The sequence below is a fragment of the Myripristis murdjan genome, chromosome 3 (genome assembly GCF_902150065.1).
Source record: "Myripristis murdjan chromosome 3, fMyrMur1.1, whole genome shotgun sequence".
NCBI lineage: Eukaryota > Metazoa > Chordata > Actinopteri > Holocentriformes > Holocentridae > Myripristis > Myripristis murdjan.
In genome coordinates, this window is record NC_043982.1 from 31,622,008 (window position 1) to 31,639,453 (window position 17,446).

The following is a 17,446-nucleotide window of genomic DNA, read 5'->3' on the forward strand; positions in this document are numbered from 1 at the left end:
ATGTTGGTTAAAATGCTAAATGAACACCTGCTCTACACATTCACACAGGAGTACGTTATACTCCAGGTTGTTATCTGACACATGAAAGGAGCAAATTCAAATGCAGGCCTTCGTGTTTGACACGGTTATCAATACCTAAGTACAAGCACAGGGGTGGGGGTTAAAAACAATAACGCACAGCACAAAACTGTTTGTGCCTGTTTTTGCCTGTTAGTGGAGAAGAGAGTTGTTTCTTCACTAACTATAAACGCTGAGAGGAAGGCAGATCAACTCTGCAATAACCACTTCTACTCACCGGTTCCAAGATATCAGAGCCGTTGATCAAACCTGTTTAAAAAAAAAAGTGACAGCTTACATCCAGGCGCATCTAACACTGATTTATAATGTAAAAAACAGCATTCCTAGCATATTATAGCATATACTATACATTTTAATGTAGAAATGTATATTGCAATACTTAATATAGAGCAATTGGGTCCGGTGGAGTGATTGGACAAGAGGTAGTCCGTCAATGCTGATACACTACAGTATGACATTTGACTATTCTGTATCACTCCGCCTTAACCGTTAATTACAAACTGAATTCTGTGGCTGGTAGCTAGCCATAAAATACATCAGGGTTTAGCAGTACTTTACTTTAAAAGTAAGATGGTATTTTGGTAAATGTATATTTTGCTTAAAACACTGGCCTCTATATGTTTTTGAGCTCAGTATAATATTACGAGTCTATCTCCTACCACATAGTTTCAGTAATGTTAGCTCCGCTGTGATGTGGATGTTGTTCACACATCGTCCATTTTTCATTCAAACAGTTAATATTAGGATATATTATGAAAATTCAGCAGTCAACTTTTTAAAAAAAATGGCCACTGCTAACTTATTTCATGTTTGTAGCTTGCTCATATTTTAGTTAGAAGTATGTTTTAACTATACACTTGAATGAGGAGGCGAAAAACGGAGGATCTATATTCTCAGCAGAGCGGCAGTTAGTTAGCATATGTTAAGTGGATTTAGCCTACATTGAGCTCGAAGTCATAACCTACAGGCATATGGTTAATTAGTAACCTATTGCTTTAATTAGGGCAGTATTGGCAATTATGAATGACAAAAAAATCATATTACAGAGACCTTTGACAGTTTTCAATGAACTCAGTCCCTGGGAAACACAGGTGGACATTTGAGTGGGTCCCAGGGAAATCTGGAGGGCCCCCAATAAAATCTGTGTTTTCTGACAAACTGTAGCTAGTGTTAAAGTCATGTTTCATGTTATATGGTTTTTAATTATGGTCATAATCATATATGTATTGTGTTGAGGTGGAAGTCACTAGTTACATTCATGTTACTAGAATTCAGTAGCTTTTTATGTAGTTTTTGAGGGTTTTTTTTTTCAGTCAGTAGTATTACTTAAGTACATTTTTGCTTGGATAATGGCTTTCACTACATTTTCAATCACATCCATTACAGCGTATAAATGATCAATGGCAGATTGTTGAACCTTTTACAATGCACGGTCTGTCAGCAAAGATGAGAAGACGAATCTGCTTCGACTTTGTTGGTTCTACTTTTTGTCATTTACACATCTCCAATAAAAGCACACAATGGAACACAATGGAAAACTGTATAAGGTCAGTAAAAGTGATTATCATTGAGACCCAATTGGCAAAATGTGGAATAAGAGTGGAAAAAGGGGAATAATATCAGTGAGTTGGCCTGACAATGAGAAAGATTTAGACTCAACCACCATCAATGGCTCAGCTAGCTTACCTGTCAGTTCAGTTCAAGCTGTGTTGAAAAGACAAACTGGAAGTTATGCATCAATAACCCATTTTGTGAATTGCAATTACACATTTAGCTACATAAAAAAACACTCTTTACTGGCCTGCTCAAGTCACACATCACTGTATTAGCAACTTGAAATCCCAGCGTACCAAACAAGCAAAGTGAGGGCAGACTGATGTTGAAGTTTGCTAGCTAACAGTTGTCCGTTTCCCCAAACAGCTTCCAACAGATGACATTAGCTATCAACAGCTGTCCTAGCTAAGTTTACTATGTTGTATAAAACTGATATCACACGTTTTCAGTTCACTTACCTGTGTTAGCTGTTGTGTTAATTTATTAAAATGTTAAAAATAACTATAAAGTATGTAAAATCTGGGCTTAGTGTTAACAAACTGATGCTAGTTACGAAAAGCACCAGTTTCATTTAAAAATTCTGAGAATTCTGTCACACTTTTTTTTTTTTTTTTTTAAAGAACCAAAGTGTAAGTTCAGTTGTGAAGCTGAGCCAACAGTTATCATTGTTGATGTTTATTAAATTAAATTCACACACCCCTACTCTTTTCCACGCCTGGATCATGAGTCGACTTATGGGTCATTATAACACCAGTATTATATTTCTATATGGACAACAGGCCACAGCAGGCTGGTGTGTTTGTGAATGTCATTAGAAAACCCTAACAGCAGCTGAAGCAGCACAGAAACTCCACAGGCAGGTGCCACTGCAGGGTCTCAGAGAAGCTCTTATGTCACATTGAAAGGGCTGGCTGTAAGTTCAAAAGTTACTAAAATAAAATCTGAAATAAAAAATAATAGTGAATGTTTTTGTTAATATTCAAACATTTATGATATATGTGCTGTCATGAATTTACCATTTTATTAGCTTTGCTGCTGAAAATTGTAAGTTCATGAGCTACTGTTAAAATACAACAGAACAGTGGAAATTCATTTGTTGGTTTGATTTAGGGATGCTTACTTTGTCTCCATCATACACCAACTCATTGTGTTACCTGCAGATCAGAAAATGTGCATATTTTTCAAAAGCTATACATGCATTGAATACAAGCTGATATTTTGTGGTGCAAAGCTCATGTTATTTACCAGTAATTTATTGAAGGTGTTGTTGTAAAATAAAATTATATGTATCATGAAATTAGTGATTTGGCAGGGGAGTTAAATACTTGCAAGGCATTATATGCATTGTTCAGCTGTTGTGTGACCTGGCTGAGGTTCCCTGCTGTCTTTTGAACCTCTTCGGTCACTGGGTGATCAGAGCCCTCCTGCGAACGATGACACTGAGGATTCATAGCAACAGATTTGATTAGAATACCCCCTGTACATACAAAACATGTAAACATATCAAAACAACGAAAGAGGAAAGAAGAAACAGAGGAGGAAAACAAAAACATGGGTGCCAGAAAAAAGAACAGAAAAAATTAGGCAAAATCTTGCCTTCTTTGTGAGACTGTGGCCTTCCTCCTACTTCTTCACCTCCTAGTCCTCTTCTTCCTCATCTTCCCCCTCTTCCTCCTCTCGTTCTCACTCCTCTTTCTCTCAGTCCAACATTGGCCTCCATTGTTGTCCAAACCAAATGTTTACCTGTGGCATATTTATAGAGCTCAGGCTCTGATTTGCAAGTGAACTAATTATTTACGTAGAAGTGTTTTCACATGTCTAAATGCGGAAAAGCAATTGGCAAAATAGAACAGCAATGTAGAGACCAGTGTTTACAGTTTTGCTAGAAGTGTGTTATTAAATTTCAAACTGAGTGTAAATCAGTGAGTTGTTTGTAATGTAGAAGTGTGTAATAAAATAGCAAACTGGGTGTAAAGCAGAGAATGAGCATTCAGTTTGACACTCTTGATAAATGCATCGGCTACAAGTGTTAATGGTTTCGGAGACAGAGCTTCAAGAATCACTGTTAGTGTTTAAACATTCAGGAAAAATAACCCTGTAAGACAGTTTGACAGCCGGAGTGGTCAGAGCTCTCTGAGAACACAGCACTCTGAATATCCAAACAGCAACACACTGAATACTCAGGGTGCTCACTGACACCAGCAAATTTATGAAGTGAATGTGTGAGTGAATTCACAAAAGCACCTGAAGTTACCTGGGAAACTGAATGGAGAGATTCATCTGCCATATTAAAACTTAAAGTACATCCAGTGATTCACTTCTTTGTAGCTGAGCTGACTCAGAAAAATGACTTGTGGTAACTAAAGCCCCCAATTCTTTTTTCATAGTGATGTGTTAAATCTGGTTATTTTGTGCAGGTTGTGAGGAAAGAACTATAATGTAATTATATCTTCATAAAAATAAGATTCATGTTTGATGAAACTGCATACAGCACTTTGTGAAAACAAGGTTTATAGGACATGTATTTAAACATAATCATAAATGTATGTTTCTTTGTTAATTTGCAGCTGCTTTAGTAATTTGACTCATTTCTCAGTATGTATGGCTTTGGTTTTGTGTGCTCATAGCCCAAACGCACCTGAGGCATGCTGGAGGTTGGGTGGAGCTTACATGTTGGGTGGAGCTACATGTGGAGACACACTTTAGGATCCACCCACAGGGTTAAGGTTGGGATTATTATTGGGCTGGGACTTTCCCTGCCAGCCAAAGTGCTTTGTGAGCAGGGCTACCTGTGTGGCTCTGCACAATGTTCGACCCCATCCCATCCTCCAGCTTGATTCTTGGTTTTCTCACAGAATAGATGCCACTGTAACACTTCTTTGTCTTCTACTTCGGGAAATGTGTGACTCAAGAACAAAGACGATGTTGAAAAATTAGGGTTATAATCCTGAATCTTAAACCACGTTATCTAACAGTTAAGCATGTACAGCTGCAACTCCTTTAGAAGATACTGTGACATATACCACTGGATGTTTCTCTTTCCACTCTTTTTGGTTCCACTATAGGCCTTTCATCTTTTGGATTTACATAATATTAACATAAATATGCCTGATGTTAATATGGAGAGCAATGTTTTGTATTGCGTAAGTGAAATTATTTGCCATATATTGTAAAGTATGCTGCCAAGATCTTAGTACAATGATCTTCTGTTCAATGATGAACAGTAATAATCAGGTTTGAAATCTTCGCTATTGCCCAATTTAGTGCTGCAATGGATTATGGGTACTGTTAGGAACTTGATCAAATCATGCTGTGAAATCTGGTCCTGTGCATGCTCCAAATACAGTTGGGGCTTTAACACCCACTTTTTACAGCAGCCAGCTTCCAGAAGTAAATTTCCCATTTCCCAATTCTCCCACAGACTTTTCGCAAACTCAACATTTCAATGTTGAATGTTACAGCTTCAGTGGCACCAATCCCCTACATGATGGATCATGATATTATTTAAAAGAATTCTGAACAAAAAAAAAAAAAAAGTAAAAAAAAAAGCCAAGGTACAAGATTGTGTACATAAAAAAATCATTGCTGATAATCCTCCACATACCTAAAAAAAAACACCAAATATATGACTCAAAATCCTGTTAGCAACAACAAAAATTTCTCCATATAGACTGTCACACACAGTCACCATTTGTATCACTGTGGTAACATCTTTAAAGAATTGTGGGTAATGTAGTACCTCTGAATTTGCGATCTCATAAAAAAAAAAAAATCTAAATCAGAATAACTAATGGCTTCTGGAGCAGATACTATTGTATAACAACATCATAGCTGATACTCGTGTGAATGGCAAATATGAGGGGGAATTTGGCTTCCAGAACCTTCTGTGCAAGCTCTACTGGGTATCAGCAGTAGCAATGATACAAAAATGGTGGCTGCTCTGACCATCCTGAGTTGATTTAAATGGGAATGACTGTCCTCCATTTTGAAGCTCTGTGCTTTTATTGTACCAGCACAGTGAGTCCCAGGAGTACCATCTGAATGAAACGTTCAGCATGCTGAGTTTAAAAGGCCCATGTTCTTCATTTTTAAGAGATTAGTTTCTTAGTAAGCAACAGCTCACAACTGATAAAAAGTTATTAATTTGCAAATAAATTAAGTAGATTTAAATATGTAATTTCTGAAGGAATACAAAGACGTCATCACAATATAATACTTCAACTTCCATTTCCTGAAGTTTGTTTTAAAGTTTGAATTCTTCAAAGACTTCTTTCAATAGTGTATTGATCATCAAACATCTTTGAATTCTAATAATAGGGTCTTATGTGAAAGTATAAATTTGCTGCACATACAGTATATTAACAATGTCAGGACATTACACTGTTTTATCTATTTGACTGAGTAGACACTGGAAATATAATTGACCAGAGGATGGTACAGTGCAGTAAAAAAAAAAAAAAAATTGTAATGCTTTGAAACATGAATGATGGTAAGATCAACCAGTCGAGGAAACCGTCAGGGATGGTGTGTGCTGTTAGGACTGTGCAGATGGACAAAGACACTGACACTCAGAGGAGAAGAGACACTTTAACAGAGTGGATGGCAGCACAAGGGGGTGCAGGAGGGATTAAGTTAAGCCGTGTGCCCACTACAGATGCATGCTTCCCAAGAGACACACCTCTTGTTCCAAAAAAAACAATCAATGAGCAAATAAACAAAGCAAACGTCAACACATGTGTAGGCTCAGTGGTGAATATGGAAAGAACAATGGCAAAATCAAATTCTGCTCCAATGGCCTAATCAAATTTAATTTAATCACTGGTTTTGTTTCTACTTCAACTTTTATGGATAAACTTATTGGTATCCTGTTTTATTTTGTTCCAGTGTCTTCATTCTTTGTTGTGGTGCATTCTGCTCTAATTTTAATGCACTAATTTGTCTTAACTTGTCTTAATTTTTCTGTCTAATGTTTTATCTGTCATTGTTGTTGCTCTTTGGGCAACACTTCATCGTATTTAAATATGCTAAATACATAAAGTCACTTGACTTGACAAACTGAAAATCATATCACTCAATTTAAGGAATCACATACAGTCAGAGGCAAAAATGAGAGGCAAAGAGTCCATGACATCTAACATTTGCATGCATTCAATATGGATAAATCAGAAATTGACACTACTTTTTTGTTTAAATAATATCCAGTTTTGATCAAGTTCTACAAACTTTTTGTTCTTCAGTATTAAATGAATGTTGTTGAATATTGAATAAAACAGGTGTGACTCATGTGAAAGTAACAGGAAGCAGCTAGCCATGGGTAACTATAGTCTATAGTAACTATAGTCCGAAATATTTCTGGAAAGAGGAGCATCCAATCCCTAATCCAATTTGAGATGATGCAGATTTGCCCCATTTGCCCAAATGAAATTATGGTTACAAGTATAGTCTTTTTCTTTTTTCTTTTTCTTTTTTTTTCTTTTTTTTTTTGCAGGAAGTGGCAAATCACTTATATTACTTTAACGGATCTCTGGGTACTGAAATTTAAATTTCTCAGTTACCTCTCACTGCCATTTGGAGTCTTCAACATGCAAAGTTTCCTTCAGTGCTGCCTATTGCAGCTTTAAATAAGAATCAAGTTACAGTAAAAAAAAAAAAAAACACTACAAATAAAAACATATTTATAGTCATGAGGTATATGTTTACATGTGCTGTAGGTTATCAGTAGAATCAATGTGTAAGCCCATATTAAGGAATGTGTTCTGTCAGGACAACAAGGATTAAAAAATATTCCCTACATCATTATTTTGTATGGCTTTTACAATGTTCAACAGAGGAGATGACTTTGTGTCATGCAAGGCTCAATGTTAGCAGTGCACTTATGAAAGCAACAAAATTATAAATACAAACTAACAATTATGGCCTGAAGCCATGGTGTTTTCATGCAAACTGGGGCCGGAGTGCCTGAAGCTTGTGAGATGGTTTCAAAATAGTTTTAAGGGTCATGGCAGGTGCCAAATGAGACGTAGGCCTTGTACACATTTGAGCCCAAACTTTTCCAAACTTTTTGTGAGTTGTTTTGAATCCTTGAAACTATCAAATTCATGCTGGTTGTCATAATATTTTATTTTGAACAAACAAGGTCTTGCTTTTGTACATTGCTCCTAAATATTTGGAAATATGTGTGAAAAACATCTACTGATCAACTCTTATTTTGAAAATGTGGGTGTATAGTTTGATCATGAGTACTGTACAGTTTTCCCTGAACAACTGATGTGTTCAGTCCCTGAAAGGTTAAAAAACAAACAAAAATTATACTCTGTTCAAGTGTGTACAAAGGCCTTACATACTGACTGTAGATTGACACCTCCAGTCTGAAATGCTTAATAAATATAATAGGTAATCACTGCAGTTCATGTTGGTAAAGCACTGGATCAACCAACACAGTCTTGTCAAGTGAGGTCCACGCTCCAGTGAGTACCTAGCTGGTAGGATTTACAGGATTTGGCCTTTAAGCGGCCAACAGTTCACCTAGAGGAGGAATGAGGGGAGCAGTGCTCCACCTTCTGGTGAGTCTGACAGAGGGAGTGTGTGTGTGGGGAGAGGAGAGAAGGCAGCCAGCAGGAACAGGAAAAAGAAAGAGGGATTTTATCTTTAAGTCGACAGGAGTTCAGAGTGTGTCCAGAATGAATGGGCCCATCCTTTAGTTGACTTTCCTTTTCCTCGAGCGGAATCGTCTCTTCCTCTGCTTGTACAGGTGTCGGAAATTGATGAAGAGGCCTGGGGAGGACATGGGAATTCAGTCAATCTTTAGCTGATAAACTCACTGTCGTGTTTCTCTCACTAGGCGGTTAAAGGATTTTTTATTGTCTCTGCAACCTAATAAACTGAGCTCTATTCAAACAGGACTAGTATTATGCAGGGACTAGGATGGAACAATATGATTCGCAAAGTGATGATATGCACCATAGTTTTCATTTTTACTGAAAAAAAATTTAAAATGATGATGTGATTTTTGCTGAGGTCTACTTTCTTTTGCCTGGAAAGTTAGATTTTTAGGGCATGGCAAATCTGTAGCTCCACATTACTTCATTTATAATGGTTTTTAGTCAGACAGTTTACCTTTATCAAAAAACTGCAATTTTTTTTGTTATATTTTGACTAATTGTTGCTTAGAGTTAGGGATAAGGCTAGTTGCTTTTAGTTTTTCTTAATTTGTTTTTTATTCTCATTTTTCTTTTTTTTTTTTTTTTATTTATTTATTTATCTCATGTCAGTTCCTACACTTTTGTTTTTAGTATTCTCAATTTGATCTTGGTTTTAATTAATATAGCCATGTATTCTTTTATTGCTGCTTTTTGATTTTAGTTGTGTCTGCATTTACTGTATCGCCCTCAGCATTGAAAATGAGCGTTCTCCCTTGATGTGTTTTCCAAGGTTTTAAATAAATAAAATGATGAGGATGATGACAAAATTAACTGGGATTATCTGTGCCCCAAATATGATATTGTACTGTTTAAGGTCAAGATTTTACAATATGCCATTTGAAGTTTGTGCTAAAAACACATTTTAAGCCTTCCTTGATAGATTCCACTTCTGCCTTCATTTTCATGTCAGGGAGAGACAGATATACAAGAGGAAGAAAACAAACAATTTACAGCTCAAAGAGTAAAGCAGACACAGAGAGGGTGAGTGGGAGTGGCTGATGGTGTGAGCGGACGTCTCACCCAGGAACATGAGGACCAGGTAGAGCTGCAGAGTGTAGGAGAAGCTCAAAGACCCGCCCAGGGCTGCGGGCAGGGGGAGGCTGTACAGACGAGTCTCGTCAAAGATGGGAAGGGACTGGATCACGGCAACCGCTGAAAACATACACAGAAGGACATGTTGTTAGCACAGGCCCTCTCCACAGAGTTCCAATTTTCATACCAATTTATACCCTGGAACTCAGCGTAATATTGTCTGGATTTCTATTTACATGTTTCCTTTAATTAATTTTTCCCTATTATTGAATTCTACAGCTTTCCATTACTGCTATTACGGTCAGTCAGCGACTTATTCCCTTAGGCTACTATTTTTAATTATATTTATGTAACTTACTGCTTTTTTTTAAAATAGCATTTTGTTTTATCTATAATGTGATCTACACTAGAATCACACCTAGTCAAATCCCTCTTATGTGCAAGCGTAATGGGCCAGTAAAACTAATTTTGATTAATACTACTAATACGAGTTACTTGCGCACCTTGCATGGCAATCAGAGTGCACACAACACATCACCGTCCATATGACAAAACAGGATGGATTGGATATATAAGTGTTTTCTTCTTTTCAGACAAATGTCTGAATAGAAGTAAACACTTACATATCGCAACAGAAGACAAAATGAACTTAATCAGTAGGATGGATTGGATTATAATTACCTGAAGATGTTGGACTACATTTACCACTACAGGACAGCTTGATGCCATAATCCAGGATGAGCAAGCAGGCGCCCAATTCAGAAATCAAATGATGCACCACGCTACAAATGGTGATACAAGACAGAGGGCTACACCATAATAAATCTACAGAGCCATGAGACAGGCAGCACCATTCACCAGCCAGCTAACCTAAAAATGACAGGACTGAGCGAGCGAGTGCAGGTCATCAAGTAAACAAACCCCATCACAACACCCCAAGAAGTCTCAACCACAATTTTTGTCTTGACACAGCAGCAATAGAACTAAAATCACACTCGCACAACAAACAGCCCATGATTAGGCTTATCCTTAGGTCCAAACGCTCAGTTTCTCAACTCAACAATGAGCTAACAGGGATGGCTGATCCTACCAGCTTGAAATAAAGCGCTCAGTAGATCAGAAACCAAACAGTAAAAGCAAAGCAATTATACAAAGAGCTCAGTGTATCATTACTATCTCCCACTAACTTCAAAAATGTAACTGTGTATGGCAACAACTACTGTTTGTTCACTTTGGATTTCATCAATCAGTCAAAAGAGAGATATTCATATATTTATAATAATATTGATATAATATTGATATCAGTGCGACACAGTTGTCGCAGTTGCTGGTCTTTCTGAATGACCATCAGGCTCTCCTGTTATGCTAATCTATCTGTTTTGTTGTTGGTCTCAGTCTGAATTCCATCAGCCAGGTCATTACCCGTGTCACCTTTGTGTTATTTCATTGCATTACAGAAATCTGTGAAACACATCTGAGATAAATGCTTCTTTAAATCATCATTTTGAGATGCATCGAAATGGGAAAGAAAGTTCCCAGAGGTGAATACTTTCCAGAACCAGTTTCAGTTAATGTTTAGTAATCAGTATTATATTTCCTCAGTAAGCACAAGTTACTAACCTTCAGCTACAACCCCCAGAGGGTACAGAGGGATCCAGATGCTGTACCTCAGCCAAGTTAACAGTTTCCACTCCGTGTCAATGCATGCCAGCATGTAGAATGGGTACCTGGGGCACACAAGGACAGACGGATGTTACGTTCAGTGCTGCGGGTCGTGACACCGCCATTCACCACCAGAGCTGAGGAGCGTGGGCTAACCTGAAGATCTCGATAGTGCTCCAAAGGTAGAACACAAAGAAGACAACAGGCCTGTTCTGCATCTCCTCCAGGCTGCCAAAGATAACAAAGAGAATGACGTTCCTCCCTGCCACCTACAGGTAAACGCAGCAGAATAGAAAGATCACAGATTACACTTTCCTCTGCGTAACGACTTGTAGTAGTGTCTGGACAATATAATCCAGCAGACTACAGAGCAGCTGAAGTGATGATGCAGTTTATAATGAAGCATACCTGACATGCAAATATAGCACATTACATTAGTCAAGTATATATGGCAAGTTTTAGAGGAAAGACAAAGCCACAATGCCTCTTCCTTTTGATTTGGACAGACAGGATTAGGATTTCAATATTCATCTTCATGCACAAAAAAAAACATGAACATTTTAGTATTACCTGTATCATAGCTGGAAAAAACCCTGTCTTAACCAGACCCAACAAGGGGTTAATGACCTCGACCACAGCCATCATCTGGCAAAAATACATCATATCAGCCACGGTGTGGAAAGTGTCATAGAACGAGTCTGAGGAGAGAGAGAGCGAGAGAGAGAGAGAGAGAGAGAGAGAGAGGCAGACATAATTAAAAGGTCCACTGCGTGAGCCACTATCCATAATCATTTGCAAAACAAATCCATGTTGTTTAGCCGTGTACCTCTTTCTCTTATTCTAATGTGCCTGTCTATGAATAGCTCCACAGAAACAAAGAAACGTCTCTCTCTCGCTCACTCTCTCTCCATGTTTACTGGAACCTTGTGTTCATTTCATTTCACTGCATAGTCGTGCTCATTGTGGTGGCCCCCCTTCTGATGTTCATTTATTATTAATCCCAAAGTTGTTGTCTGAGGTAGTATTTTGTGCATAAATTCAAATGCTCACAAGAAGCACTTCTGTACTTTTCTTCATGTTTTTAATCAATGTTTGATACTTCCCTTGTCAAAATTTCTGTTTCTATTCAACTGTTTAATGTGGAGTTTTGTTTGGACCAGTGATTTTCAACCTGCCTCCTGACCCAGTGGTGTCCCAAACAGTGTGGAGACAGGTGGGTCCAGAGAGGCTGCATCAACACATTCTCTTCTCAATAACAGAGGACAGATTTTTTTTTTTTTTTTTTTTTTTTAATTTACACCCATCTACACCCATCTGGCCCCCTGAGGCAGCACTAAAAAAACAAGCACTGTAGACTGGTAGCAGCTTTCATAGCTAGCTGATAACATAAGCAAATTTTTAACCCCAAGCACAGCCGATGTGTTGCCTAAAAACAATGGCATACTCAGAAGGCGCCACACAGAAAGTAGAAAGAATCATATGTCGATATTTAATGTCATAATGAATCTTGACTGATGCAGGCTCACTATTTGGCAAGATTGAGTAAAGTAAGCAACAGGCTAGATTGGAGGTTTAACAGAATAGATGCAACACAGCCGTAACTTGAGTTTGCCAAATTGTGATCCTGTATCAATGTATGAAAAATGTTTATTAATGATTTATAAAGTGTTTACAACCTGATTAACACCCTAATTATAAATCATTCATAAACCCATCATAAGGCCATAAAATGGTACCAAATCATTCTTGGAACATAATACTTTCAGTGTACCATCCGCTGGCCGATGAGCCACAAAGTGAAACTGTGTTTCTCACCAACCTTGACCCAGTATGAAAAGCCGAACAGTCATGTTGACAAAGATCCAGGAGAATCCCAGGAACTGCACCAGGTTGTACATAAATAAGTAGCCCTTCTTCAGACCCAGGTAGGCTGAGGAATCAGAACACAAGTGGAAAATACTTCAAATCAATAATCAAAATGAGGTGAGACTGTGGCAAAACTGTGCTTACTGGACAGTGAAAGTTCAAGAAACATTAATGCCACAGATCCAATAACAGCCTAAATATCCACGTGAGAGTTTTTGAGTGTTCTCGGAGTTTGGTGTTACTCACGGTCTTTACGAACCCTCGATTCGACACTTATTCTGTTTATCTTCTCCTCCTGAAACAAAATTAACAATCTCATTTTGTGAAGACCCACTAAATGGTAACGAGAGAAGAGAAAAAGGTTGTTTTTTAAGCTCTTGACAAAGCCACTCGTGTCCCTTAGAGACCCACACAACATATTTAATCATTTTGCTGCAGAACAGACTCACTCTGACTTCAACTTAGCAGTCAACAAGAACCCCGAGGTGCCTGATGCGTTGTTTCTCACACAAATATCAGCAGTATATGTATTTTTAAATAACACTCAAGCCACATCCAAGAGCCACATTTGGTTCAACATCCTAAACACATTTTACTCATGTCACCTTACACACAAATGCACACACACAAAAAAAGAATAAATTGATTTAAAAAATGTTACTACAGCACACAGCCTTTCTCCTAATGTAGACTACATCTAGAGACCAGCACTAAAACTTTTCTTCAGAGAGGATGTGAAGCTGTTTGTTCTTGTTTTTCAAGTTCTTACCTTCGCCTGAAGCTCCATTTCGGCGTCAGACTCGTCCAGCCAGCGGTCAAAGTCAGGAGCCAGAAATAGCGGCTTCTTCTCCTGCAGCGTCAGCCTGTCCCACCAACGCTCCTCCTGCTTCCTTATTTTAATGTCCACCTGACGCTGGGTGGATTTATGGCTTACCTAGAGGTTGCCATCATGAACACACACAATCTTAGATGATTACACTGAATTCAGGGGCCAGTTTCAAGTGCTTCTGATAATGAAATATAGCCAGTGCCATTTAATACTGCAGTTGTGACAAAATGGTCTGTTTTGCTTCACATTTCTCAGTAAAAGATGAATGGGATTCCTAAGTTAATTTCGCCCGTTTACAACAATCAACAGCTCTGGATGCTGAAATGTTATGAGAAATGCTGGCTGTTGTCAAAAAAAAAAAAAAAAAAAAAAAAAAAAAAACACCCTAAAGCAATTTAACAACAAAAAAATTACTGTTATTATCAAACTATTAATTTTTTTTTATGGTGGATATTTTTTCCACAAAATGTTTAATTAAGATCAAGGGGCTGAGTCTCCCAACTTGTCGAAGTCCACCGTATTTTACGATGCTGAAACTGCCAGCCACCAAAAGCCTAAAACTGGTAAATTATGTTTATGGTGGACAAGTCAATATGGGACATCTGGCACATTAGCTGGTGATTATGCTTTGAGATGACAACATTTGAACTTTATCTCTACACAAAAGTGGCAACTTCTTCGGTCCTCTTTGTTTCACAGACCATCTGATTCTATAAATGATACAGCATCGAAAACATGTACGGTGACATATTTCAAATTACAAGTTTCTCTTTGCAATTTTTTTTAGTTAAAAAGCACTTGACAAGAGGGTAAAAAAAAAAGTATTAAAAACCGGAATTAATAACTATCTGCATCTCTAATTTGACCTCAAATTTGGTGGCTCTAAAATATAAACTGCATGAAAACGAGCCAAGAGCAATCAAATTCTATTTACCAACCAATTTCAATATGGATATAATAAAATATAATAAAAGATACCTCAGGTCTCACAGGCTCCAGGAACTCCAAACTGAACTCATATTCATTATCTCCTTTTGCTCCATGGCCCTGTGCTGAGGAACAATATTACAAGCATTATTATTATCACAGTATATCATCAGATCCAAAGAATAATGTGACAGTTATTATGAATTTTTGGAATAGGTTTGTAAGTTTATGCACATAATTGTCATAGTATAATAGAAATTGCTTTTAAAACTAAATAATTATTTTCTCATTTACACAGTAAAATTCAATACCAACCTTTGAACTGAAGGGTGTTTTCCTGCAGGCTGATGTCTAGATTCTGAAATATATAAAAGGCGGATCATCACAACCAACCAACCAACCAACCAACCAACCCCACAGGGACACACACCTAATGTCAACACACATAGCCACCTCCAGCTGATGCTCCGCCCATGAACACACACACACACACACACACACACACACACACACACACACACACACACACACACACACACACACACACAGCATGACAGGTGGTGTTCATTTATCTGCCCAGAGAGATGGAAGAAGAGCCGGAACCACCATGACTGACCATGCATTTTTAATGAGATGCTTGTCCAACATATGTGGACTGAGCCTGACACTGGAGATGCTGAGACGAGGACAAATCTACCTAACACATTTAGCCTGCCTGAATGCACTGTGCTTATGAATAAAGTATAATAATCTGCATAAAAAAGGACCCAAGTGCTGTCAGGATGCTGTCTTTCATTTTATTTATTTCTAAGCTATATATATATATATATATATATATATATATATATATATATATATATATATTGTTTGTTTTGTTTTGTTTTGTTTTTTTCCAGTGGGTGTTTGCCTCATGATGATGGCTCTTCCAGCTATTTCTTTACCTTTAACATCACTTTATGGTTAACTGTATGTCCTGAAAATGGAGCTTTATTGGACCACAGCAACAGCGAGGATATAATTATGCTTTATGACAGATATTTTTTGGTAGTGGTTGTTTTTTTTTGTTTGTTTTTGTGTGTGTGTGTGGGTTAGTGAAGTCAGAGGGATTAGCTAATGGAGCATGCTGGATGTTTACTAGTTGGAGGCTCAGTGTCGTACCTTGGCATCGCTCAGCTCCACCCGCAGATAAATCTCTCGGTGACGCTGAGCCCAGTACACATGTGGCGTCAGGATCTGCATCTTACTCGTTTACTGACCAAGTTTTATGAGAAACCGCGACAAAAAAAAAAAATCCCCAATTATTCAAAACGCTGTACCGGACACCGCATCCTAGACCACCCCCAAGCAAAACGACACAGCAGAATGAAGTAGAGCTGCTGGCCTTGCTTCCGCAAACACGCGAGCAAGAGCACAACTTCCGGAAAGTTTTTTTCAAAATAAAGCCGCTATTTCTACAACAACAGAACACGCAGAGCACCGAACTACTGTATACAAAATGCCAATTAATACTACTATTACTACTACTACTACTACCAACAACAATAATAACAATAATAACAACAACAATAATAACAATAACAATAATAATAATAACACACAAAACACCGAAATATTGTATACAAAATGCCAATTACTGACAACAACAACAACAACAACAACAATAATACTAACACTACTACCAATAATAATAATAATCATAAGAAGAAGAAGAAGAAGAAGAAGAAGAAGAAGAAGAAGAAGAAGAAGACAAATAAATGTGCCATATCTACAACACAAGAATTTGACAAGACAAAATACTTCGGCAAAAAATGCACATTCTGCACAATATTTTTGATATTTAGTTGAAATCTACATATAAATGGAAACAGAAGAAACAAGAGCCTACACAACTGACCACAAGGTACAGGCCTACGTCGCCTAGTCAACACACATGTACTTTAACAACTCACGAACATTTAGACCCGGTACAGTAAAAAGCCTGGTAAGCCCTAAAAGGTAGACATAGATTACAACTGCCAATAATTTTGGATTTCACAGGAAAGTGACCTGTACTAATACAATCTTTCAAAGCAGAAAGAGTGGTGCATTCAAAGACCTTTTCTCTAAATAACAACACAAGGGTCACAATCAATGCACCGAATATGCAAATGCAAGATGCTAATGAGAACTTGAGCAACCTAAGCAAGGAGCCAGTGGGAGTGGAGGAATATATGCATACAGAGAAAATAATAAATTAATACATTTTAATCTAGAGGCAATTGTAAATTCATCTGATGTTGTGCAAGACTAGTAAAAACTGTTACCCAATGATTCTGCCTTCTACAACAAAAGAAAATGCTTTGCTCATCCAAGTCACCCTGCAAAACTCAGGTGAAAATTAAACCTCACAAATCAGGTTGGGTTTTATAAGAAATAAGAAATAAGAGTCTCTACATAATTATCCACTCAATTTGATAGATTCACTATCAACCAGCTAAATGCACCCAGTGTCCCAGCAACTATTAAAGTCAAACAACTGTGAAAAATGTGCTTTGAGTTTTTTTTTCCTGATGAGCCTTGTTTTTCTATTGATACCACCAGCAATATGAGACTCCTCTTTTTTCAAATATGCTATGAAGACAAAGGCCCAGTCATGTTTGTGTCATATGATTCAGCAGCATCACTGTGACAAATGTTTCATATTAGTTGCGCTGATATTTCGCAACTTAATGTGCTCAGTGTAAGTGACACCCCTATTATCTGTTGTTGAAAAGACAGAAGTACATGTTTTTTTTCTTGGTGTTTCATCTGTGTTCTG

General features: G+C 37.6%; 1 protein-coding gene across 1 annotated transcript; it reads right to left on the reverse strand.

Moving 5' to 3' along the window:
* Positions 1–5,411: 5,411 nt before the first annotated feature.
* LOC115354416 (very-long-chain (3R)-3-hydroxyacyl-CoA dehydratase) lies at positions 5,412–16,032 on the reverse strand. Its single transcript, XM_030044813.1, has 11 exons — positions 15,808–16,032; positions 14,965–15,007; positions 14,701–14,774; positions 13,663–13,827; positions 13,140–13,188; positions 12,847–12,957; positions 11,598–11,725; positions 11,184–11,296; positions 10,986–11,092; positions 9,354–9,485; positions 5,412–8,406 (listed from the first exon to the last, which is right to left on the reverse strand). Exons 1-11 carry the CDS (start codon positions 15,886–15,888, stop codon positions 8,330–8,332), a joined length of 1,080 nt encoding a protein of 359 aa, XP_029900673.1. The 5' UTR covers positions 15,889–16,032; the 3' UTR covers positions 5,412–8,329.
* Positions 16,033–17,446: the final 1,414 nt, after the last annotated feature.